Source organism: Neofelis nebulosa, chromosome X (assembly GCF_028018385.1).
Source record: "Neofelis nebulosa isolate mNeoNeb1 chromosome X, mNeoNeb1.pri, whole genome shotgun sequence".
Lineage (NCBI taxonomy): Eukaryota > Metazoa > Chordata > Mammalia > Carnivora > Felidae > Neofelis > Neofelis nebulosa.
The window spans coordinates 10,488,185-10,513,662 of record NC_080800.1 but is presented as its reverse complement, the minus strand read 5'-3'; the positions used below and the strand labels follow the sequence as shown (position 1 = coordinate 10,513,662).

General features: G+C 47.4%; 2 protein-coding genes across 9 annotated transcripts in view; both read right to left on the bottom strand.

Moving 5' to 3' along the window:
- OFD1 (OFD1 centriole and centriolar satellite protein) overlaps positions 1-24,824 on the bottom strand; it is an 81,148-nt gene extending 56,324 nt beyond the window's left edge. The window contains exons 1-2 of one of the 2 annotated variants that reach the window (XM_058714028.1): positions 8,769-8,851; positions 7,811-7,841 (exon numbers count right to left, since the gene is read on the bottom strand). The gene's annotated coding sequence lies outside the window, so the exon portion shown is untranslated. Of the gene's footprint in view, positions 1-7,810; positions 7,842-8,768; positions 8,852-24,724 lie in introns of those variants that run through there. The other variant, XM_058714030.1, reaches the window with a different exon arrangement.
- RAB9A (RAB9A, member RAS oncogene family) lies at positions 1,641-24,863 on the bottom strand. 7 transcript variants are annotated; one of them, XM_058714034.1, is made up of 6 exons: positions 24,725-24,765; positions 8,769-8,861; positions 8,265-8,292; positions 7,811-7,841; positions 3,053-3,271; positions 1,641-2,744 (listed from the first exon to the last, which is right to left on the bottom strand). In XM_058714034.1, the coding sequence occupies exons 5-6, from the start codon at positions 3,223-3,225 to the stop codon at positions 2,108-2,110; spliced, it is 810 nt and encodes a 269-aa protein (XP_058570017.1). In that variant the 5' UTR covers positions 3,226-3,271; positions 7,811-7,841; positions 8,265-8,292; positions 8,769-8,861; positions 24,725-24,765; the 3' UTR covers positions 1,641-2,107. The 7 variants fall into 7 exon arrangements, with proteins under 7 accessions (XP_058570017.1, XP_058570020.1, XP_058570024.1 ...); XM_058714037.1 differs by lacking the exon at positions 3,053-3,271 and having other exon boundaries at positions 24,725-24,743; XM_058714041.1 differs by lacking the exons at positions 3,053-3,271; positions 7,811-7,841; positions 8,265-8,292; positions 8,769-8,861 and adding an exon at positions 20,933-21,022 and having other exon boundaries at positions 24,725-24,751.
- Positions 24,864-25,478: the final 615 nt, after the last annotated feature.

Below are 25,478 nucleotides of genomic sequence, written 5' to 3'. Positions count from 1 at the left end.
GCCCCCAGAACTGTGAGAAAAATTCCCACTGTTTAGGCCACCCAGAATGCATTTCGTTATGGCAGCCCCAGCAAACTAATAACAATATGCTTTCCTCACATACTAAATAGCTTGATACCCAAGAAACTGACACGTGCCGCCTCCAAGGACAGGAACTGGGTGGCAAGGTTAGAGATCTCTGTCCCTTATGCCTTGTGATTTTGAAACCCTTATGCCTTATGATTCTGAAACATGTGACCCATCTATTCAAAAAATGAACAAGGGGTGCCTGGCGGGCTCAGTCGGTAGAGCATGCGACTCTTGATCTTGGGGTTATAAGTTCAAGCCCCACGTTGGGAGTAGAGACTACTTAAAAATAAAATCTTTTAAAAAAGGGACAAAAAACTTACTCCTAATACCCAATGTTGAACAAGTGATATTGATAAATACTAGATATCAATAGAGAATGGTTTCTGTACAGCTGATAAATGAGGTGGGTGTAGTATAATGGAAATATATCCATATACTGAGAGAAAACAGCAAATCACAAGACAACGGGTACACTTTTAACTGAAAAAAAAAAAAAAAAAAAAAAATCCCCCAGAGAAAAAACAAAAGGAAGAAAGTATCATAGGCACTAATTTATTAATGGTGGATTCCTTAGTTTTTTAATGGAGGGTTAGTTTGGGGAGGGGAGGATGTTTTTCAAGAGCACCTTTTTTTTTTTTTTTAATGTTTATTTTTGAGACAGAGTGGGAGCAAGGGAGGGACAGAGAGGGAGACACAGAATCCGAAGCAGGCTTCAGGCTGTGAGCTTTCAGCACAGAGCCCAACGTGGGGTTCAAACTCATGAACCAGGAGTTCGTGACCTGAGCCCAAATCAGGGCGCTTAACCGACTAGGCCACCCGACTAGGCCACCCAGGCACCCGGGGCGGCGGGGGGAGGTGGGGGGAGGGAATGCATTTTTTATAGATAAAAAAAAAAAAAACTACAACTCTGACCTGAGAACATTATCCCCCCAAACTCAACGTGTTAAAATGTTTGGCTTAGAGCCAATTTGTTAGGAAATTAGACTTTCAAAAGCTTAGCTTACTGAATGATGATGGTAACGCTTTTTCAGTGGCTCCCAATGAGTAGCGCACGACAGCCCCGCCCGGGCAGGTCCCCTGATGACCCCCAGCGGGTGAGCTGGCCTCCGGAGGACGGCAGAGGCACAAACGGCGCAGCATATGAACTTTATCCACGGAAGACTGCGAGCCGCTCGATCAGTCAGTCTGAGGATGAAAAAATCTCCTTGAGAGCAAATCCCTACACAACGTTCAATGATGGAGAAGGCACTAAATACGCGACCGAACAAAAGATGTCTTCATTTACCCTCACACAAAGGACAAACAAGCCTTAGGATTTCCTCCAAGAGTGACAAAGTGCGCTTCTGTGTTGGGGTGGGGGTGGGGGCACACATGTGGCACGCAAATGACGAGTGGTTGGTTACCAGTGAGCCCAACTGTGATGTGGAGAAGGAACATGTGAAACACTTAACCATTACTGCACTAGATGTTCACTGACTTGGATTTAAATAAAATTTAAAAAATAATAAAAATATGAACACCTCAGTGATTTTAAAGAGAATGAAGAAGTCATGAAATAACTGCAACGCAAATGCATTTGATTTTCATCTTTAATACTGAACATTATTGCTTTAGGGAATATTTCTCCCTCAACCAGGAATTGACTGCTAATTACATAAAATACACATAAAAAAGTAGTTCTCCATTTTCCCAGGGGGGGAAAAAAAAACACCAGTAACTTCTAGAATATTCAAGTGTTTTGTTTTAATCATAATTAAAGTCTCGATCATCTATTAGCTCTGTAACTTACGTATTTAAATTAAACGTTATTAGACAACCATTACCAATTACAAGTGTAAGGTGCCACTACTGAGTAAATTGATTCTTCCAGGAGTGGATGGATCGATCCCTCCTCCCACCCACTAACGAGGCAGCAACATGGTTAGTTTAATTTTATAAGTGGATGGTCCGTTGCTGCAAACGCTAATTCTCGTCCCCAGCCCGTGTTTTCGTGTACGTGCGGGAGTTGGTTACACCGCACGGGCGACCTCCCGAACGATCAACAGCAGGACGAGCTAGGCTTGGGCTTGCGGTGCAGACTGACGGTGTCGGTCTGGATCAGGTGGTCTGACCTATCCTCGGTAGCAAGCACTCTTCGAACTGCTTCCTCAAAGGCTGCCGCGACATTCGTGGCATCTTTTGCACTTGTTTCAAAGTAAGGATAGTCGCCGTTGTCCTTGCACCAGGCTTGGGCTTCCTCGGTGGACACCTGCCGTTCGCTTATGTCAATCTTGTTACCCAAAATCACAAAAGGAAAGCTTTCGGGCTCTTTCACGTCTGCGTAGTAGATGAATTCTTTCTTCCAGTTACTCAAGTTCTGGAAGCTTTGAGAATCATCGACACTAAAAGTGAGCAGGCAACAGTCAGAACCTCGGTAAAACGGCGTCCTCAGGCTTCTGAATCGCTCTTGACCGGCTGTGTCCCAAATCTGCATGGTAACAAAATGTCCATCCACCTCCAAATCTTTATTTAAAAATTCCACACCTATTGTATGGAAGAGCTGGGTATCAAATTTATTGGTCACATATCTGTTCATCAGAGAGCTCTTCCCAACTCCACCATCTCCAAGGAGAATCACTTTAAAAAGCGACGATTTTCCTGCCATTATGACTCTCAAGATCTTTGACTTTAGAACCCTGTAAAATAAAAAGGCACCATTACATTCCTTCCGACCCGCACGTTGCCACGCACGAGCGGACAGATGTCCGCTCGAGGGAAACAGAACGCAGAGTCCCCACTCCCTTCTGCACAGAAAGTCATCGGGTAGCAAGAGCGGTCACGTACTGAGCGCTCAAGCACGTAGCAGGCACAGCCCTACTGCCGCTCCCTACGGCGGTGAGGACTCGTTCTTCCCCGCCCCCTCAGGTCGCAGCTGACCGAGGTGGGCACTCGAAGCCAACGGCCACCCCGAAGACCTTGCTCTCAACCATTCCCCTCTCCTCACTTTAAGCCCTGCCACCGCGTGTTAGATGCAGGAGGAGACCGAAGCAGGCAGGTGTCCGTGACAACTTCAAAGGGCCCTCTGCTGGCACAGTGACGGTTTCGCCGATGGCTTTCGTCTTGTGCCAGGGGTTTCCTCAATGACCTCCCCTTTCTCTCTTCCAATGCTATCACCATAGAAGCCGGTAACCAGGAAACCAGAGACAGAAGCGGACTGATCTGGCTGTGAACAAAAATAAGCCATCGACCGAGTAAATGGACTCCATTCTCTTCGTTAGGAACGCTATTTGGAGTTTGCTAACATTAATGTCAGCAGGAATGTTTTTTTTTTTTTAAGTTTTTTATTTTGAGAGAGACAGAGACAGTGCAAGTGGGGGAAGGGCAGAGAGAGAGGGAGAAAGAGAGAATCCCAAGCAGGTTCCTTGTTGCCAGCCAAGAGCCTGACGCAGGGCTCGAGCTCACGAAACTGTGAGTCTAAGATCATGACCTGACCCAAAACCAAGAGTTGGACGCTTAACTGACTGAGCCACTCAGGCACCCCAGCAGCAATGGAATTTTTTTTGGAGAGAGAGAGAGAAAGAAGGCGTAAGTGGGCAAGAGGCAGAGAAAAAGGGAGAGGGAGAGAGAGAGAATCCCACGAAGGGCAGAGAGAGGAAGAGAGACAGAGGGGAAGGAAGGGAGAGAGAGAGACAGGGCGAGAGAGAGACAGCAGGGCTCGAGCTCACCCAATGTGGGACTCGAACGCATGAACCATGAGATCATGACCTGAGCCAAAGTCAGATGTTCAATGAGTGAGCCACCCAGGCGCCCTGGAATTTTTTCACTTTTTTTATTTATTTGTTTTGAGAGAGAGGGAGAGAAAGAACGAGCTAGGGAGAGGGAGAATCCAATGCAGGCTCCATGCTGTCAACACGGAGAGTGAGTGACACAGGGCGTGACACAGGGCTCGATCCCATGAACCATGAGTTCATGACCTGAGTTGAAATCAAGAGTCAGACGCTTATATGCTAACTAATTTGGATATACATTAAAAAAATAAAATTAATACATAAAAAAAGAGACACTTAACCGACTGAGGCACCCAGACGCCTGCAGCAATAGAATTTTTAATAGCATATCGTCATCTAGCACATTCTGCCCACAAGACTCATTTGGGCAGTTCCAACTCCTAATAAATGTGAACCTGGGCTGTCACTCGTGTGTTCTGAGAGGGAATGAAATAAACCTTAAACAAAAATGTGGTGCTCTGCACACCCTTCTGGGGAAGCCCAGGTTCAGGACTAAAGCTCTCCCAGCAGCCTGTGTGGGGTGGGATTTCAGATGCCCATTTACAGATGGCTACTTTTTTTACATTTTTTTTTTAACATTTATTCATTTTTTGTGTTTTTTTTTTGTTTTTTTTTTATTTTAATTTTTTTTTAACGTTTATTTATTTTTGAGACAGAGAGAGACAGAGCATGCACGGGGAAGGGGCAGAGAGAGAGGAAGACACAGAATCGGAAGCAGGCTCCAGGCTCTGAGCCATCAGCCCAGAGCCCGACGCGGGGCTCAAACTCACGGACCGCGAGATCGTGACCTGAGCTGAAGTCGGACGCTTAACCGACTGAGCCACCCAGGCGCCCCAACATTTATTCATTTTTTGAGAGACAGAGTGAGACACAGAGTATGAGCAGGAGACGGGAAGAAAGAGAAGGAGACACAGAATCCAGAGCAGGCTCCAGGCTCTGAGCTGTCAGCAGAGCCCGACGCGGGGCCCGAACTCCCGAACCGTGAGATCATGACCTGAGCCGAAGTCGGACGCTCAACTGACCGAACCACCCAGGCGCCCCTACAGATGGCTACTTTTAAGTGCTGCCAGAAGCACTGTTCCTATTAAGGGCTGTTTTCATTCTTTATTATGGAAAATTTCAAACATACACAAAATTTCTGAATAATGAGAATATAAATGAAACTCTGTGGATCCTAAACCTAGCTTCACCAATTATCAACTTATGGCAAATACTGTTTCTTCCAAAACTCCCCAATATCATTTAATCTGTAAATATTTTACTATTACATAGATTTTAAGTATATATATATATATATACATATATATATATATATATATATATTTTTTAATGTTTATTTCTTTTTGAGAGAGAAAGATAGAGAACAAGCAGGGGAGGGGTAGAGAGAGGGGGACAGAGGATCGGAAGCAGGCTCTGTGCCGACGGCAACAAGCCAGATGCAGGGCCCGAACTCACGAACCGCGAGATCGTGACCTGAGCCGGAGTCGGATGCTCAACCAACCGAGCCACCCAGGCGCCCCGTGGCTTTTAAGTATATTAAAATTTGTAAAAGAAGACCACCTATGAAGCAGCACTAACGAATCTTCTTCCATCTGCACCATCCAGTACGGCAGCCACTAGCCACATGTGGCCACTGAGCACTTGCCGTGTGGCTGAAGGCAATGAGGAACTGGATTTTAATTTTTTTAAATTTTTTATTAAAAAATTTTTTTAAATTGTTTATTTTTAGAGGGGGGAGAGGGAGAGAGGGGGAGGGGGAGGGGAGAGGGGGAGGGGAGGGGGGAAAGGGGGAGAGGAGGAGAGGGATGGGGGAAGGGGAGGGGGGAGAAGGGGAGAGGGACAGGGGGAGGGGGAGAGAGGGAGGGGGAGAGGGGAGGGGGGGGAGAGGGGGAGGGAAGAGGGGGGAGGGGGAGAGGGGGAGAGAGGGAGAGCAAATCTAAAGCAGGCTCCAGGCTCTGAGCCGTCAGCACAGAGCCCAACGTGGGGCTCAAACTCACGAACCGTGAGATCACAAACTGAACCGAAGTCACACGCCCAACCGACTGGGCCACCGAGGTGCCCCGAATTTTAATTTTTTTTTTAAATTGTAACTGATTTGAATAGCCACATTTAAAGACACGACGACTGCAGTGGCGAGTACAGTTCTGGGGCAAAAATGGTCACTAACATGAAAGTGGATACTGGGGATCCCTCAACGGGAAGGCAATGAAGCCATGAACAATAACGGTTAAAGTGACTAGGATGAATCCGCAAAATCAGTGCAGTAAACATTATCTGGCCATCTCCTGGTTATGTGCAAACGTGAGCCGGTATTATGAAATTAAACGCTTCCTGTAATGTGTAAGAATTCCGCGCTCCCAACTACATGTTACACGATTCTGGTAAAACCTGTAGCAACCTGTCCCTCTTACTGGTTCTTTTACATTTCTACTAATTACCACTATAACTGATACAATTTAAACCGGCCAACAAAACTGTGAGGCAATCGAAGTACATACCTCTTGGAGACGTTTTTGCCTTCAATGGATCACTCTGCTCAAAGCGCAAACTACGTTGGTGTTAGAGGGGAAACTGAGACAGTCTCAAGGCCCGCCGCCCACCCCCCCACCCCCGACACATGTATAAATCGGTCCCTTGGCTTAATTCTTTGCAATCCTGCCCAAACAGTTTCGATTTACAGAAAAAAGACTAACAAAACCAAAAATGCACACCAGCTATTCTGACATGGGGAAAGCGTTGGGCTAATGCCCCATCCTTAACGTTCCTCGGTGGTTCTCCAGACATTCGGATCGGAGTCCAACTTCTAAGACAAGACACCTAGCCTGGCTCCCCATCTTTGGCTTCAGTCATCTGGAAACGCATCGGGTGGAACTGAAATTCCATTCCACTCGCTCGGCTCCCAGGCTCTCCCTTGCCTCTCGCCCCGGCTCACGCTGCTTCCTCTGCTGGTGACCCTGCCCCACTTCACCCCAACCACCTCGGAACCACGCGGCACCGCCACCACCTACACTGAGAACCTTCCCCGGAGGCCCCCATCCCGACCGAGGTTGTTCCTTTCACAAGATTTTCAAGATACGTGAACACAAAAGTCCCATGCTGTGGTATGGGGACGTAAGAGATGTGCGTGATTCCCAAAGACCATTCATCCCAGTATTTGAGTAAGTCTCCAATTATCTTACCAGACACAAAGTTTTACCGCACGGCATTCACTGAATTGTTAGGATCTCCACATCGAATTATAAACCAGACGGTGCAATCTAACAACCTCCACCCCGGTGACCGGTTGCACGTATCTACCAAATTAAGCCTTAGAAATTCCTTGCGATTTGCCATTTATCATTTTATCAGCATACTCTGACACGGTTCTTTTCTTTTTTCGTAATAATGTAGGATCTCCTAGTTTGTGCCATTACTCTGATTAAACAAATTTGGGGGATGCTGGACCCACGCACCAGGAAGGAGGGTACGATTCTGTACATTTCCCATGTATGATTTGGGGCCTCCCGGACATCCTATTTGCAAGTACGCTGGCATTCGCTAAAACAACTAAGCTATATACAACCATTTCTGATTCTCACTGTACAGTTGTCTACAGGCATACACGTGATACAGATAATTATAAAAACTATCTTCTTTCCCACTGAATCGAACAAAAGCTAGCTTCAGACAAGCTACACAAGAACATAACCATAATTGGCTTACAGACCCTAAAAATGTCCCTTTTCTTTTCCAAAAATAGTAAAATGCTTTGAAACTTCAGTATAAGCTGAATGAATAAAGGTATACTGTTATGTTATTTTCAGAACTCACCTGAAAACGTAATGTGAAGTCTTTTATACGTCCCAGTTTGGAATGACTGCCCCAGGGCAATAATAATAATCCTCACCAAGGTTAAAACATGACTTTAACAATTCAGCTAAATTCGATAAAGAAACCTGAATAAGAAAGCATATTACATAGGTCATAAATGTTACCTTAATTGTTCAGTTCAAGCAGCATCATTATCTGCAACGAAAAAATTAGGAAGCTCACCTTAGCAATGCACTTTCAATTTGCTTTCATAGTTTTAAGAGTAAAAACAAAAACTAAAATGTAAATAAATATCTGGCTGTATTAGCAGCTAGATTCTTCATTTAAAAGGAAGACCAGCAGTGGGGTGCCTGGGTGGCTCAGTCGATTAGGCGTCTGACTTCGGCTCAGGTCATGATCTCACGGCTTGTGAGTTCGAGCCCTGCGGTGGGCTCTGTGCTGACAGCTCGGAGCCTGGAGCCTGCTTCAGATTCTGTGTCTCTCCCTCTCTCTCTACCCCTCCCGGCTCGCACTGTCTCTCTCTCTCCAAAATAAATAAACATAAAAAGAATTTTTTAAAGAGCCTACATCTAACTAAAATAAAATAAAATATAAAATAAAATAAAAGGAAAACCACACCTGAAAGCTGTCCATGACCTTTCTCAGCCTAAAAAAAAAAATCCTAGAATCAATATTACACTTTACTCATCATTCTTTCAAGAAGTTTTTTTGCCTACCCACCCTTCTTTTCAAAGTTTCACACTCAGACAACCATAAAATTTTATTAGGATGAAAATGTAAAATATTTCACTCATTCTTCAAAACTTGCCCAAATTTTGAGGGGCTTAGAATATAACCCTATTTCAAAGAATTAAATAAACTGAGCACAAACAAGGGAAAAAAAAGGGTCTCGAGGGGGAGGCGCACCACTGCGACACAGGCAATGCTGGGCTAAGGCTAAGGCAGCGCATTGTCCAGAAGCTTCTGGACAGCCAAGGCAGAGGGGAAAACTTTCCCGCGACAGAATCTAGCCCACCGTCAGAACGGAGAACAGTTCCTGGCACAGAGGCCAAGGGTACACACCCCGGGCCAAGCCACGTGCCCTCCTGAAGCTCACGGGACAATGGCCACAACAGTACCCACCTCCTAGGACCGTTGGGAAGAGTCACTGGGACATGGACAAGGGAAAGGCGTTTCACCAAAGCGCCAGGCTCATGATAGGAGCGCAGGAAGTTTCTGTGGAACAAACACAAGAAGAAGTCTTCACAGGCGGTTTTAAGGAAAGGTTGGTTTCTTTCACGACCATCTCTCACATCAAATTGCACTAAGAGCCCCGGGCAGAACAAATAAAGAGGATTATGCAGGCAAACACGAGGAAGCCCTAGAGACCAAATTCAATGTGAAGGTTTCGGAGTGACGGCCTGCCTATGCGAAGCTGGGCTAGCGCACCAGCCTCTCTTGATCTAAACCAAAAGTTTTACACCCCCCACACACATCTTTTTTAAGCACAGGGCATCTTTGTGGAACTTACAGACAGCAGCTCGTAACTTATAAATGCCATCAACAAATAAATGAGACTCTACAAAATGCTGACATCTGGGGTTCAAGATACAATAACGACAGCAACAACAAGCACAACAGCTAACACGGACGAAGCGCGTAAGCCATTTACTCCGCTTCACTGCATCCATTCTCAATTGTCTCCCTATGCCTACATCACAGACTAGGACACCGACTCAGAGAGGTCTACGACCTTGCTTGAGGTCACACAGGTAGGAAAAGGTGGGGAGGGAGATCTCAAGGCAGCTGACTTACTCACCCCTTAGGTACAGCTGCCTTTGCAGTTATTTGCGAGGGTTTCCTGTTAGCTGTTGGAATGTTAGCTGCAGGTGGAATGAAAATAAGCAGCTGCAGAGCTAAGGGTCTTTCACCTGTTTGCTTTATTTCAACAGCTGCACAAAAACAAGTTAACCTGGGTGGGGCGGGGTGTCAGTCGGTTGAGCGTCCCTCTTGATTTCGGCTCAGGTCGTGATCTCATGGTTCATGGGATCGAGCCCCATGTCGGGTTCCGTGCTGACGGCATGGAGCCCGCTTGGGATTCTCTCCCTCCCTCTCCGCCCCTCCCCCGCCCCCACACGTGCACACTCTCAAAATAAATAAACCTTAGAACAAAACAGGTTAACCTGACAGACTAGGAGTATTCAATCCATTAGCATGTGATATAAATAAAGCGCATCTAACTGTGGCTAAGTTTTAACAGAGTTTCAGTAGTTTAATCATGTTTTGAATGACATGTCTGCAGAACTCTGAAGCATCTCCCCAGAAGCCCAGAAGTTCCATGGAACGAGCGGGAAAGCAGTTTTTCAGCAAGCACTTAGTGGGGCCTCCCGCGTGCCAGACACTGAGGATGGGGCCACACCTAGTCGCTGCCTTGTGCAACCTGGGGTTGGGGGAAGTGACAGCCTGCACGCAAACCCGTATGCGTTACAACGTGGCAAGACCCACAAATGAAAGGTACGTGGCAGACAGTGCAAGTGTTCCTCCTCAACCAAAAACCGAAGCCCAGCTTAGACAGTGCGGGGGGTTCTGCCCAGAGTCCCCCTCGGTGAGGGGCACGCCGTGTGCACACCTGTGGCTCCCTCAGGCCCAGGCCCCACGTGTGACATGTCAGGGGGCCACACGTGATCCCAGGCGCTGGGGGACTTCATTTCCGTACACCACCATCCTGTGATGCCGCCAGCTGCGTCGCCCGCTGCTCAAGAGGCTCAAGGCCAGAGGGAAACTGGTGTGTTCAAGTGTGTTAGAGCCTCCCCGCCAGTTTCCAGGGTGAGCTCTTCCCGAGCCACGTCTCAGTGATCGTTTTGGCCACATGCTGGTCCTCAGAGCGCAGCCTCACCACGCCCTGATTCTGCCGCAGGGGGATCTGATCCAGGGTAAGTGGGTCTGATCACAGGCTAAGCTCAGCAGCAGGAGGAGAACACTCCAGAAAGGTGGAGGGGGCCGCGGGGCCGAGGCAGCCTGGCCCAGTGGCTCCAGGCAGGGCCTGGGAAGGCTTTCTGCCGCCACCCTCACAACGACGACAGCACGACAGCACCGAGACAGCTCCGGCAGCGGGCCACCTGATGGGACATGGAGTCCACAAAGGTAAGTGGCTGAGGGGAGGGGAAGAGGACGGCCTCGGGTAGAGCTTCAGTGGATGCTCTTAGATCCCTCGACTACCGATGGCACCGGCCGGCTCTGGGACTGCAAACTGGCTTTCGTGCCTTGCGGGGGATCCTGTAGCAAAACGTTCACACCGAGGCTTTGCGCCTCACCTCGCTCCCTCTGAACTCTTTCTCTTGCTCCTTAAGTCGTGCTCACCCCTGTAGACGCAGCTCATCCCCCACCGATGCCGCCTCCCCCACATTCCTAAGACCCTGCACAAACCTCCAAGTGCAGAGGTAACGATGCTGAGATCGCCATGCCCACATGCCTAATAAAAAGGAATCACGCTCTCTAAAACAGTTCGGTTTTGTGGAAACGCATTATACCATCATAAAAATGCCCATACTTTCCCCCGAGTTATCAGTTTTCTCAACTATAGCAAAAAATATATCCCTATACTCTTCTCAAATCATCTCAAAAAGAAAAAAAAACTTGCAAAAATGTGAACGATAGGGCAAATGCCGATGCCCTAAACGCCTAACTGGGGGTGTCCTGCAGCCCCGAGGAAGCACGGGGACGCGGGACGGTTAGAAACGGGCTACTGCCGAGAGAGAAAATAGCACGCGCACCGCCATCACACCATATAGAAGCTTACAGTTTATGTGAAAGTCTGCAAGAAAACCCAGACCATCAATACTGAGTTCAAGCTTCAAAGTTTCGATTTGATTGCAAAGTCACTTTTGTTTATCAAAAGTATTTTTTTTAAAGCTTCATTTTCCCTTAAAGCCTAACCTTGACTGTATGCTGCGATTAAAATGAAACGGAAATCATTTTCTTTTAAATTTTCTTCAAATACTGCTATCCACCAGACCTCAAGTACAATGCTTCCTAAATTTTTCTGTAATTCAGGTTATATTAAAAAATAACTCGATGACACAAAAAACAAAAGGAAAGAAGATAAACTGAACTTCACCAAAATTAAACTTTTTAATTTTTTTTTTAAAGCAGGCTTTATGACCAGCGTGGAGCCCAAAACAGGCCTTGACCTCATGACCATGAGATCAAGACCTGAACTGACATCATGAGTCAGGTGCTTACCTGACTGAGCCACCCAGGCACCCCTCAAAATTTAACATTTTTGTGCTTCAAAGGACACTAACCAGAAAGTGAAGACAACCCACAGAATGGGAGAAAACATTTGCAAACCACGTACCTTATAAGAGACTTGTGTCCAGAATATATAAAGAACTCTTACAACTCATCAATAAAAAAAAAAAAAAAATTTTTTAAATGGGCAAAAAACAGTCAACATCATTAGCCAGTAGGGAAATGCCAATCAAAACTACAATGAGACATCACTTCATACCACCAGGATGGCCACAATCAAAGAGCCAGACAATAACAAGTGTTGAGGAGGAGGATGTGGAGAAACTAGAACCCTCATACACTGCTGGTGGGAACGTAAAATGGTGCAATAATGGAAGACAGACCAGCAGTTCCTCAAAAAGTTAAACATAAAGTGGGGCACCTGGGTGGCTCAGTCAGTTGAGCATCCGACTTCGGTTCGGGTCATGATCTAGTAGTTCAAGAGTTCGAGCCCCACCTCCGGCTCTGTGCGGACAGCTCGGAGCCTGGAGCCTGCTTCAGGGTCTGTGTCTCCCTCTCTCTCTGCCCCTCCCCTGCTCGTGAAATGAAAACATAGTCCACACCAAGACCTGTACATGAAGGGTCACAGCAACATTATTCATAATAGCCAAAAAGTGGAAACCATTCAAATGGCCCTCAACTGAATGGATAGTAAAGTGTGGTGTATCCATACAATGGAAGATTAACCAGCCATAAAAATGAAGTACTGATACAGACAACAATGTGAATGAACCTCAAAAACATTATAATAAGTGAAAGAAGCCAGACACAAAAGGCCTCGTATTACATGATTCCATTTATATGTCATGCTCACAATAGGTAAATCCATGGACAGAAAGCAGATTCGTGGTTCCAGGAAATGGGAGTGGAGAGGTAAATGGGGAGTGACTGCTAATGGTACGGGGATTCTTTTTTTTTTTTGGGGGGGGGTGGATATCCTGGAATTAGTGGTGAGAGCTGCACAAGTTTGTGAATATACTAAAAGCCAAGGAATTGTATACATTAAAAGGGTAAATTGTATGCTATGTGAGTTATATCTAAAGAATAGTTAACTAGAATTTAAATAAGAATTTGGAAGAAAAACAAACTATAGTATGCATATGGCCTAAGAATTAGCAATGAGACCCTAAAATCAGATTTATGCAAAGCCACAAAGGATCTTTGTCCCTTCAGCAGTGTCCTTTTAAAGAAACCAGTTATGCACACAATAGGTCCCTTAGGGCTACAATACCATGTACTGGCACAAACACACTTGTATACAGCACACATTACTCTGAATGGGAAAATGGAGAAGTAGGTCATGGCAGGAAAGAAAATGAACCATGTTTTTGGAAGAGCCCTCAAAACTAAAGGTAAAAAGAGAGCTTTGTATGTCAACCCTTTTCTTTTTACAACACAATTTTTCCCATTTTTCTGCTGTGTACTTTCTTATCTTAACTATCAGTTGTTTATTAAGGGCAGTTTATCGGCAGTACCATTTTCGCTGGCCTGTCCCAATCCCTTGCTGGTTTTTTACAATAAACGGGGGGGGGGGGGGGTGTCAGATCCAAGCCCAGAGAATATCTAAATCTCCACTAGGAATACCTGCAGGGATTAAAGGCAGACATGTTTTTTATTGTTTGTAGATCTAACTGCCTCCATTCTAGACAGATAACTAACTCCATTTATTTCCTCATTATTATTATTAAAGGTTTTGAGCATGGCATCCACAGTGCCATCCAACCTCACTTACAAGCATGTCCCAGTTATATCCCTACAAGTCACTGTCCCCACACCCTTCAGAGGCATTTGCAGTTTACCTTGCCTGGGAGTTCCCTCCCTACACCTACAGAGCTATGAAAATCCTAGTCACGCAAAGGCTTCGTTCAGATCACCTCACCCAAAAAGCCCGCTGTGGCCCCAAAAGCCTAATGGTTCTCTTCTCTTCGCCATCCCCACCGGATTACAGCTTTCACTCACACCCTAACCACTGTCAGTCGCGTATCTGTCTCTTTCCTAACTCCAAACTCAACTCCCTGGGAGGGACACACAACACCTAATTCCATCCATTCATTTGTCCTTTCTTGGTTCTGCAACATCTCGTACAAAACTTTACATGGGGTGAGGTAGCAAATAAAGGCAAAATCGAGAACAAAGAGTAAATTACTTCCTCCTTTATTCTCGTTATTCTATTCTTATTCTTCTAATCGTACTTTCCACACTTAACAATTCTTTGTTTCTCTATTCAATCAGTTCTTCCCCCATTCTATTTTTGAAGTCTGTTACACTGTGTGGGAAGGGACCAAAAAATTGATTCTTACTTGCAAGTCTAACAAAAACGCCACTTTAAAATAAGTACTTCTGACTGCAACAGGGAGCTGGTGAACATTAAAAAACAACGTTCCTCTATGGGGCGCCTGGGTGGCGCAGTCGGTTAAGCGTCCGACTTCAGCCAGGTCACGATCTCGCGGTCCGTGAGTTCGAGCCCCGCGTCAGGCTCTGGGCCGATGGCTCGGAGCCTGGAGCCTGTTTCCGATTCTGTGTCTCCCTCTCTCTCTGCCCCTCCCCCGTTCATGCTGTGTCTCTCTCTGTCCAAAAATAAAAAAAAAAAAAAACGTTGAAAAAAAAAACAACGTTCCTCTAATAAGCGGCCAAAAGGAGAGTAGGCTGGGTTTGTGAACTGCTCTTCTCAAAATTTCAGATTTGGAACACATAACACATACTTTGTAACCCCTTGACTAGTTCTCACTTCCAAACACTCAACTTGAATTTATCACTCTTGGTTTAAATTTAGGAACATTTTTTTCCCTCTCAAACTCACACATTCCTTTTGCATTTACCCTGAATGTCCTACTTAGACACATACCACTTACTCTGAGGCTGAAAGGAACTAACCCAGGAAACAAAAGCACGGATGATCCCTGAATGATGTCTATTGTCGCTTAGAGCTGTGATCATTTCCTTGTGGTTTAATATCGGTGTGTCTCACTTAACAGCCTAATTAATCAGTTCCACTCTGTTCCCAGTCTTCCTGGGTTGTCTCGCTGAAATGCATGAGCAAGAAGCAAGCCAAGGAAGTCTCTAAGTCTAATGGGTGCTCTAGCTCTACAGCAACAGGTCGAGACGCGCGCGCGCACACACACACACACACACGGAAGAATTAAGCAAAATACCATAGGAAGAGACCAACTTGGAGGCATAACTTGCCAACTGAAATAAATTACCTAGCCGACCACTGAGCCCAGAGAAAGTGAGAAGGAAAAAACTGTAAACCAAACTACACTATCACGATGCCAGAGCAGCACACCCTGTTCAAAGAACTCGTTTCAATAAGCACTCTTTTTTGAAGATAAGTCCTCTAATTAAACTTCTAAGAAACATATACTCACAATTTTGTTTACAACAAGGCACCCCTGTAGTTAGCTATACAAACTAATCATTAACAGTGGTGGAGAGAGAGTGGAGGGGAAAGAGAGGTTAAGGAACAAGTCTTCTTAAACCATCCTGAGAACACAGAGCACCGCGGTCGGACGTAACTTTCTCCAGTGGGAATACTCTAGAAGTGCAGCATCTAATCTGGTGATCATCAAGCACACGTGGCTACTGACCACTTGAAATGGGACTGGTCTGAGGAACTGAACTTGCCATTTTATTTCATTTTAATTGGTTTAAATTTAAATTGCTACATGAGTACTGGACAGCGCGGGTACAGAGTGCTTACTTGGGAGCCCATGAAGGAGCTGCAGGGGGAAAACGCACCTCCTAGAATGACACGTGAAAATAAGGATGAGTGTGTGGACGCAAGCGTGTGCTTCAGCTTTTCTCCGGAAAGAGTACAAAGGGTTTCATCTGACTGTTAAAGGGATCTGGAACGATCAATACATGTCCAGATCATGTGTGTGCGCTTTTACGTTATATATATACATATATATGCATATATATGTATCTCTCTGTATGTATATGTACCTATCTATAGATATATTGATATATTGTTTTAAGGTAAACTCTACCCTCAGTGTGGGGCTCAAACTCACAACCCTGAGGTCAAGAGTCACATGCTCTACTGACTGAGCCAGCCAGACACCCCCACATCATTTGTATATCATGTGTGATCCATTTGTGTAACTCCTAACACCCTCCAGACTTTCGTCTTTACTTGGCATCACCATTTCCCCATGCTCCCCCTCACCTGCGAGACTTTATTAATATTACACTTTGACCATGAACTGTGACAGTTCAGTGAACAGATTTACTCATGGGAAACTGTTAATCCTGGAAGTGAGGATTCTGTTTTGTTCTGTTTAATGAGGTCCTGAAAAGGAACACGCGTAAATCAACCTGTAATAAGACACTGACCTGTGAAAGGCACTTAAAGTGCTTAATAATAAAGAAAAGAGTAGGGATAGTTGAAGGTTGCACTATGAGGGGCAGAATTCAAAGACAAAGAAACGGATAAAGGTCACAAGATAGAAATACTGGAAATTCTGGCTAGGTATTTCCGGAAGGAGACTGCATTGTGAAAGAAATGAACTTAAATATGCATGTTAGAAAAATGCATTAAAGCAGCAAAACACAAATTAAATGTGATCTGCAATGATCTGCTGTAACTGAAGAGAACACTGACTGCCTCCTCAAGTCAGATAAGAAACCAGGGGTCTGTAATTTGGAGCAGAAAAGGGTAAGGGCTGGAGAACTTGCCTAGAAGCCCAGGGAAGAGTGAGTACACAAACAATGCCCACAAGACGTGAAACCACAGCGAAGTAAAACTTCTTGGCTGTTAAGAAATTAAGTAAGAGGAACGGGGATTTCCCAAGATGTATTTCAAGAGGACAGCTATATGTCTAGCATGTAGGACTCAACTAGACTAGACGCTCCCATTCTGCGGGGTAGTTGGCACCAGGTCAAAAGCAGAAGAAATGGAAGAGCACTGCAGGCGGCTTTCGGGAAAGTTCACTTCATCCCACTTCTCCATCAATCATGTCTGTTTGCCCCAACCAAGGTACCGAAGCGGACTTGGCTTACGAACAGGCTCCCGAGCCCAAACTCACTCTGCCATCAGTATCTGTTTCACCTCTACACCTGACCGCCCCTCTACTCCGCTCCCCCCACAGAGGCTGCCAACTTCTCCATCCCCATGAGTGGCAGCAGAAGTGACCAGAGACCTCCTAAATGCCAGTCCAAGGGCTTCTCCTCAGTCATCATCCAAACGCCCTAAGGTACATGCAGCCCTAAAGCAAAGAGAAAAGTGCTTCTCTTAGGACTTGGCTATGCACGCTTCCAGAAAACACCTTCACAGTTGACCAGTGTTCCCACGGGAAGCCCACCTAGTAAGCAGTGAATTCTCTCAGATGTAGCCACTTGTCTGGATGTACGGGACATAAAATCTCAAAGGGTACTCAAGACTTTGTTTTTAAACAAATAAGGGACCAGAGGCCCAACTGGGAAAGGGTCTTAGGAAGTATCACACCTCTAGCTGGAGGCATAGGTGGGACCCGCAAGTGTTAACCAGGACTCCATTACTGCCTCTGTAAGGTCTACACAGCCTGGCAGCGACCTTGAAAATACTTCCTATTTAATGGTCCATAAAACGCCCCTTAGCTTTCGGCAACTTAGATGGCTCCCTCTCCCAACAAGCTCTCAAAGCAGGTCTGTGGCAAGGCGGAAGCCCTTACCTCTTCCCAAACCACTTCTTCCCGGTTATAAAACCCAGTGATTCCTGAAGTCCCCCTCCTCAGGACAAGAATTCCAACCCCTTTTATAGTATGTTCACCTGGTACGCTGATGGCAGTTCAAATTCAACATCTACAAAACCAAGCGAGTTATTTCCCCCACTTCGAAAAATCTTTCTTCTTTTGTCTTCTCCGTTCACCCACACAAGAAAGCGTCTACTTCCTCCCCACCTACCGCCATTGTCGTTTGCTCAAATAACAAATGCTACGACCATAAAACATTCGCCACCACTATTTACTGAGTATCTACTAGGTACCTGGCATACAGCACCTTCAAATCACCTGCAAGTTGATTTTTTTATCTCAATATTTTATGTATCGATAAACACAAGTTCACAAAGATTAAGTAACCTCCCCCAGTCTACTTGAACGGGGCGGGTCTACCACGTGTTCCCTTCACTCCCACCGAATGACAGAAAACATCTAAAAAACATACTCATCCAAAAAGACAAGAGGGAACAACTGTAGACGAGAGCAATGAAATTGGGTGGGAAGCAAATGTTCCAGTAAATGCCAAACTGAAGAGGCAAGGAACCCTAACTGTGGGAGAAGCATCTAGCAATGAGAAAGCCCATTCCTGGGGCAGACTCCAAGAGGCACAGGCCGGAGAGAAGCATGCTGGCACTTGTGGACGCCTACCGAGACAGGCTGGCCGGGCTGGAAGCACAAGGGTTTGTCCTGAAAGGCCGCAGAGCCCACGGCCACCCGCTCCACACCTGGCGGTTCCCTTCTCCACTAAAGAAGCATGTGCAGCAGAAAATGGGGATAAAGGCATAGGGACAGGGGAGGGAGGGTCAAGGGACAGTCCGCATGGCAACAGGGGCAGGGCAGGCTCTTCTCAATTTCTGCAGGAACCACCGAAGAGCTGAGTGTCTGCAAGGCACCACGCAAACCGGCGCCCGAGGGGGTTCACGGTTTCCACGTTAGATCGGACATTCCGGGCGAGGATGCTGCTAGCTTTGCAAAGCTGGGTTTTCCAGGGCTGGTGTGATAAAAATCAAGTACTGCTCAAATATTAATGTGGAACAGGATATGAGGGTGGCAGCTGTTTGCTCCAAAACAACAACTTAGGAAACCTCACTTCAGAATACTAGTACTCAGGGGCGCCTGGGCGGCTCAGGTCATAATCTTGCAGTTTGTGAGTTCGAGCCCTGCGTCGGGCTCTGTGCTGACGGCTCGGAGCCTGGAGGCTGCTTCAGATTCTGTCTCTCCCTCTCTCTCTGCCCCTCCCCAACTTGCTATCTGTCTGTCTCTCTCACAAAAATAAATTAACATTCAAAAACTGAAATGAGAGGGGCGCCTGGGTGGCTCAGTCGGTTGAGCGTCCGACTTCGGCTCAGGTCATGATCTCACGGTCCGTGAGTTCCAGCCCCGTGTCGGGCTCTGTGCTGATGGCTCAAAGCCTGGAGCCTGTTTCGGATTCTGTGTCTGCCTCTCTCTCTGACCCTCCCCCGTTCATACTGTCTCTCTCTGTCTCAAAAATAAATACAAAACGTTAAAAAAAATTTTTTTTAATTGAAATGAGAATACTAGAACTCATTCCAGATGTTCTGCATTCACCAACGTGTGGTCCTCAAGCAGTTCTTCCACTGTTCTGTTCTGACTTCCGACTAAACCAAGTAGCTATTTTCCAGTATGTCCATCCCATCACAGCGCTGATGAAATACACACGTGTGAAACTGCACAGACCATAGCAGCCGCCTAGCTGCACACGGCAGCCCAATGAGTTCTGACTTTCCTGAACCTGTTACGTCATTTCAACACTCCTCTAAGTGTTCTACATAGCGAGTTCTGGAAAGAGAAATCTGTAAGGCTTTTTCCAGGCTTCTGGAACACTGATGATGCAACCACTCTTCCGAAAACTACGTTCTGAAAACTACCTTGGACTCTGTACCCAAAAACCGGGTCCAATTCACAAGAACTTGGAATTAAGGCAGTTTAGTTTACATTGAACTGCCAGTTCAGTTTGTTGGCTCACACTGCTCCGCCGTCCCCCACACCTGGATAATGAATGTGGCCATGGAATGAAGACGTCAAGTTGTTCCACGCCGATTCTCCGGCCGCGGCCAAACAACAGCATGGACTCGTAAGGCACCGGGCCTTAGACGAAAGTGGCGTCTGTGTCCAGACTCGCCACCCTGAAATGAGCTGGCTTCGGTGAGGCCGGGATGTGAAACCTCGACTGCCTGTTTCATGTCTATCTTTCTTTCAAAATACGAAGCCATGTGTCTCACGCGGTCACCTTACTTACGCCCATTTACTTCTGGCTGTCCTCTCTATGTTCACCACAGGCAACAGGATTCTAAACCCTGAGTCCGCCGTGGTCACAAATTAACAAACAGTAACGGAAGAATACAGAATGTGGACATACCCAGAGTTCAACTTTCACAACCGTACCATATCAAGATTCACTTTGGGAACCAGATTTCTCGCCACCCCCCACCCCCCACCCCCGCCCCGCCCCCCGCAGGCCTCACCTCTCCCAGCAGGGGGCAGCCAGGCCTCCCCCACCTACTTATACAGCCGGGAGTCCCAGGCCCCCTCCCTCAGGCATCCTGACCTTACATCTGCATCACAGCTTTCCAAACTCCCGAGGCGTTTTATGACTTCACACCCCACCCCCCAAATCCCCGAATAAATGTTCTCTCTTGATGACCTACTTAGTCACAAGCCCTGTTTTCCGGCCCTCGGTTTTGACTAACCAATTTATTACCTAGCTAGCTTTCAAGTGAGACGCATTTCCCAAACGCCAAACGCGCACGCACACTTCCATTTGCCTGATTTCCTCCTGCTGCTTAACTAGCAAATTGCCTGAAGCAGAACTACTTGGAAGCCAATCATCTGGTGTCTCCACTCGGGTGTCCTATAATCTCACAGAGGTTATAAAGCACAACCGTCTCATTTCACGAAGAAAGAAATGGGGTGACCTAGCTTGGGCAGAGCGGCAGGCCAACTACAGATGGAGCAAGACTCGTCGGAGGCCGAATGGATGTTCTTCCTGCACCGATTCCTCTTGACCCTTCCCAGAATAAGACCCCTGCGATCAGGAAAGAACGCGGATCCCGGTGTTAGAGCCCGTGTGACAGCAATCACTTTGAGCTGAACACTTCAGCATCCCCTCTGCCCCACTGGAGACAACTCCTGTTAAGAGGCAGGGAAATATACTAACAAAGAACACACTGTCCAGCAGCACGGAGTCAAAAGCAAAGCTACGCACAAAAGACACATGCTGACTGCATGAATAACACTTTCACAGTGATTCCGAAAAGGAGAGCCCAGCCTGTGTGACTCCTCCTCTCAATCACTTACCCCCAAAGTTCACCCAGTAGTTACATCCACCACCAAAATGAAGAGGTATATACTGAAGGGCCCGGTCTTAGACACGTACGGTGAAAATGGCTGGAAGACACCAGAAAGAAAACGATGCAAAAGCCATTTTTAAAAATGTCATCATTCCTTTCTTGATTTCAACGATAAAAACGCATGTATAGCTGTTGTCTACTAAGGCTAAATCTACGGCAGAATTTTATGCCCAACAAGAATGGCTTCTCGATTGGATTCTTGTAAATATTCACATGCGGTCAACCTAAAAACCTATCAAAAACGCATCAACTCTTCCCCATTTCATGTAGGTCCACCCCATGATAAATGCCCTTCAGGTACCTGTGTGTGGGTGTGTAGCTATTTTGTTTTTGTTTTTGTTTCTTTGACACCTAGCCCCACCCTCAGGAGCCCAGGCAATAAATTTTGTTCTAGGACAAAGTGAGAACCTGCTCTTACGCTTGTGATTAGACCGTAAGCTTCGCTGAGTTGGGCACTGCCTACTGCCCTTCATATCACCAGCACCTCCGTATCAGTGCCCAACAGATTGCCCATAAACAGACTGTTTACTGACAATTGCAGTAATACGGAAACCAAACCCCTCAGTCTGTTTCAACAGCTCTGAATTGTTCTCAAGTCCTTTTTGACACTTCTGCCTTAAAAAGAAAAGATTCTGCTATCAGAAATTATTTGCTCACAGGGCGCCTGGGTAGCTCAATCAGTTAAGCGTCGGACTCTTGTTATCAGCTCAGGTCGTGATCTCACGGTTATGAGATAGAGCCCTGTGTAAGATACAACATGGAGCCTGCTTGTGACTCTCTCTTCCTGCCCCTCCCCCGCTTGCATTCACACTCTCTCTCTTTCAACATAAATAAATAAACGTTTAAAAAAAAGGGGGGGTGGGGGTTGGGGCACTTGGGTGGCTCAGTGGGTTAAGCGTCTCACTCTTGGTTTCGCACTCAGGTTTGTGAGTTTGAGCCCCACATTGGGCTCCGTGATGACAGTGAGAAGCCTGCTTGGGATTCTCTCTCTCTCTCTCTCTCTCTCTCTCTCTCTCTCAAAAATAAACTAAAAAAAAAAAAAAAAAGAATATTTTAAAAAAGGGGGAGGGGGGCACTGGGTGGCTCAGTCGGTTAACCGTTCGATTTCAGCTCAGGTCATGATCTCACGGTTCGTAGGTTCGAACCCTGCTTTGCCAGCTTCCAATTCTGTGTCTCCCTCTCTCTGCCCCTCCCCCACTCATGTGGGTGCGCGCTCTCTCCCCCGCCTCTAAATAAATAAGTAAACATTAAAAAAATCTTTTAAAAAAGAAATTATTTGCTCACTCCTTAATCTTTCAAATGAGTGAATAAGCTTCTTGGTCAAGGGAAATCTCTCCAAGTTCTCAAACCTTCCCTACTGCTCTTTCTTTTTTTTTTTTTTTTTAATTTTTTTTCAACGTTTTTTATTTATTTTTGGGACAGAGAGAGACAGAGCATGAACGGGGGAGGGGCAGAGAGAGAGGGAGACACAGAATCTGAAACAGGCTCCAGGCTCCGAGCCATCAGCCCAGAGCCTGACGCGGGGCTCGAACTCACGGACTGCGAGATCGTGACCTGGTTGAAGTCGGACGCTTAACCGACTGTGCCACCCAGGCGCCCCCCTACTGCTCTTTCTTAAAACGACGAGGAGGTATCCTCAACAGGAAAATGACACTGCATTGGAAGAACTACAGAAGCGCTGGAACGTGAGCCCCAGGGTTACACAGACTGCTGCAAAGCAGGGTTTCTCACCCCTAGCACTAGTGACATTTGGGGCCAGACCACTGTGTCGCCGAGGGCTGTGCTACGCCCTGCAGGACACTGGGCAGCACCCGGGCCTGTACCCACTAGATGCCAGCCTCTCTCCCTCTCGGGGGAGAACCAAAAATGCCTCCAGGCACCATCAAATGTCCCCTGGGGTTAGAACTCACTATGGCTGGCTTTGGATCTTGCCCTGCCCTCTCACTACCTGCGTGACCGGGGAAACAGACCTAACCCTCCTCCACCTCCCAGCAAATTCATCAGTAAAATGGAGCTGACACCACAGAAACGTTGGGAGAATGAAATAAAATGAAGTACGAACACGATTTACACGCACATAACATTCAGTGCCAGAGTGACTGCCCGAGCAGTGTAAGAAATGAGGGGAGGCTAAAAATCGTCTTCTAGAACCAAAGGAACTTGGCCTCAGGCCTCCAGAGTACTGTAGCCCCCATGGGAGGAGTGGCGGGGTTAGGAAGAAACGGAAGAGACAAGCGAGGATGGAAAAGAGGAAGGGCACTAAACTATTTCCCCAACTTTCAAGGGAGTCGAGGCCAATGACGTTCTTAGTTTTTCTCTGGTCTACTCTCTCTGACCTCACAAACGACAAACCCCAAATATCCCCAAATCAGAACACTCTCCAAAATAAGTCACCAAGCCAGAAAGCGTTTCGTATAAAGCAAGAGGCATTTACTTCGGTGTCTGCACAGAAATACTGAAAGCACCCAGCGTTCTTCGCTTTGGTAATCTACAGGCCATAGGGAGAGTTACAGACAAGTCGCGATGATCAATTTCAACAGAAGCTTCTGAAAGAGAAACTACTCACACCCTTCTTAAAAGTCCCCCGATTGAACAGTTCTCCGTTTCCTTCATCTCTACAGTTTGGCTCCACGGAACAGTTTTTGAGATCACAGACAAGTTAGGGATTTTCCATCACGACGGGGCCAGAGACAGACAAACGTGTGAAAACAGTTTCTTTTATTTGAAAAAAAGCAATCAAATGCTACTGATTTTTCTCGGCTCGCTGAAATATTATATAAAGAGCCCGTGGTCACATGACATTTTGGAAACTAGCAGAAAAGTCATTCCTCAAAGGAACCGTGGTCACGGGATGTATCGTCACTTAAAAGGAAAAACAACAACAAAAAGGCGACTAATACCTCCCCAACGATTTGGCCGGCGCTTTAAATTCTCATCTCGCCTCTCGACATACAAGGTTGGAAGAAAGGAACACGATTCTGAAACCTTAGCTTGGCGTCGCCATCAGATAACGCCCCAAACTGCCTCCAGCCCCTAGAAGTGGCTTTATAAACACTGCAAAGCCCTCACCGGACTGATCTTAACAGTAGGGCAAATGTTCACCGAGGCAGCATGGCAGAGGTCGCCAAATCAAACCGCGCGAGCGCCTTTGCTTCGTCTACATTAATCCTTCGGGGGTACGGTTTGGTCTTGCGTGGCCTGGGGTGTGTGCACGGGTGTCCCCGAAGGGTCGGGGGAAAGGCTGGCGTTCTGTTGTGTGTCCCCGGAGGACTGGGCGTATTTCTCCGCGCGCGCGCGTCTCCCCCCCCCCCCCCTACTACCCCGGCCCCGGGGTACGTGTGTACGTGTCTCTCTCCCTGGCTGTTTGGGTCCGTGTGCGCCCCGGGTGTTTGTGGATCGCTCTTGCCCCGGGTGTGTGTGCGTGTGTCCCCGTGCGTCTTCCAGATGTTTGCGCGTCTCTCCGTGGGTCCCCGCGCGCTAGGGTGTGTGTCCCTCTCCCCGGGTCGTGTGGGTGTGGGAACTCGTCTTTTCTCCTGCGTCAGTCCACTACGAGCCAGGAGGCAAAAAGCCGTCCCCGTCCCGGGACCGACGCCCGCCCCGCGGCTCCGCTCAGCGCGCGCCCCAGCTGCCCGAGGGCCAGGCCGCACTCGGGGCGCACGGGCCCCCCCCGCCCCGGACCCTGACGCGGGCGCCCCCGGCCCCCGGCCCCCGCCCCGAGGGGCGTCCGCGCTCCGCTCACCTCGTGGCCACGCAGAGGACGCCCGGGAGCTCGCGGCCGGCCCGTCCAGATGCAACGAGGAGGGAAAGTCAGGGACGGGCGGGCAGGAGGCGGCGGCGCTGCCCGGGTCCGACTCCGGCGGCTCACGTCCAGCACCAAGGGAACAACATGGCGGCGGGCCGGGGCGGGGCCCGGGGAGGCGGGGCCTCGAGGCCGCGGTACGCCCCGCCCTCACCTTCGCTCCTAGACCGCCTGTCCCCTGGCTCAACGGTGGTTTCCCCCGCCCCCCCCTCCGGGATCGGCCGCTCCTCGTGTGCTCGGCTGCGTTCCAGCGAGAGAGGGCACGGAATCTTAGTTATCTTTAGAAGTTTACTAACGTGGGCATAAACAGATCGCATCAGCACAATCGGGCTTTTGTGATTACCATAAGAAAACGAGTGTGCAAACGGCTGGATGGAAAATGGAAACAGCTGTGATATTGTGGCCTAACAGGCATCGTTAAAATTAAATTTAAAACTTCTCCGTAATCTTGTTAAAATGCTGCCTCTGTTAGCTCTAAATATAAAGCAGCAGTGGGCAAAGGCTGTATTGGAAAAGCTTCTTCTCAGTTCCTCACTTTATATATGGAGTTGAGTGCATCGCTCTTATGATACATGTCCCTGGAGACCCGAGGGACCTTTCAGTGACCTCTCAATATATTTCGTGGGGTGAATTTAGTTTGTTTATATCGCAAGAGAAGGGCCTCACTTTTATGATTTGCTGGGCCCACAATCAT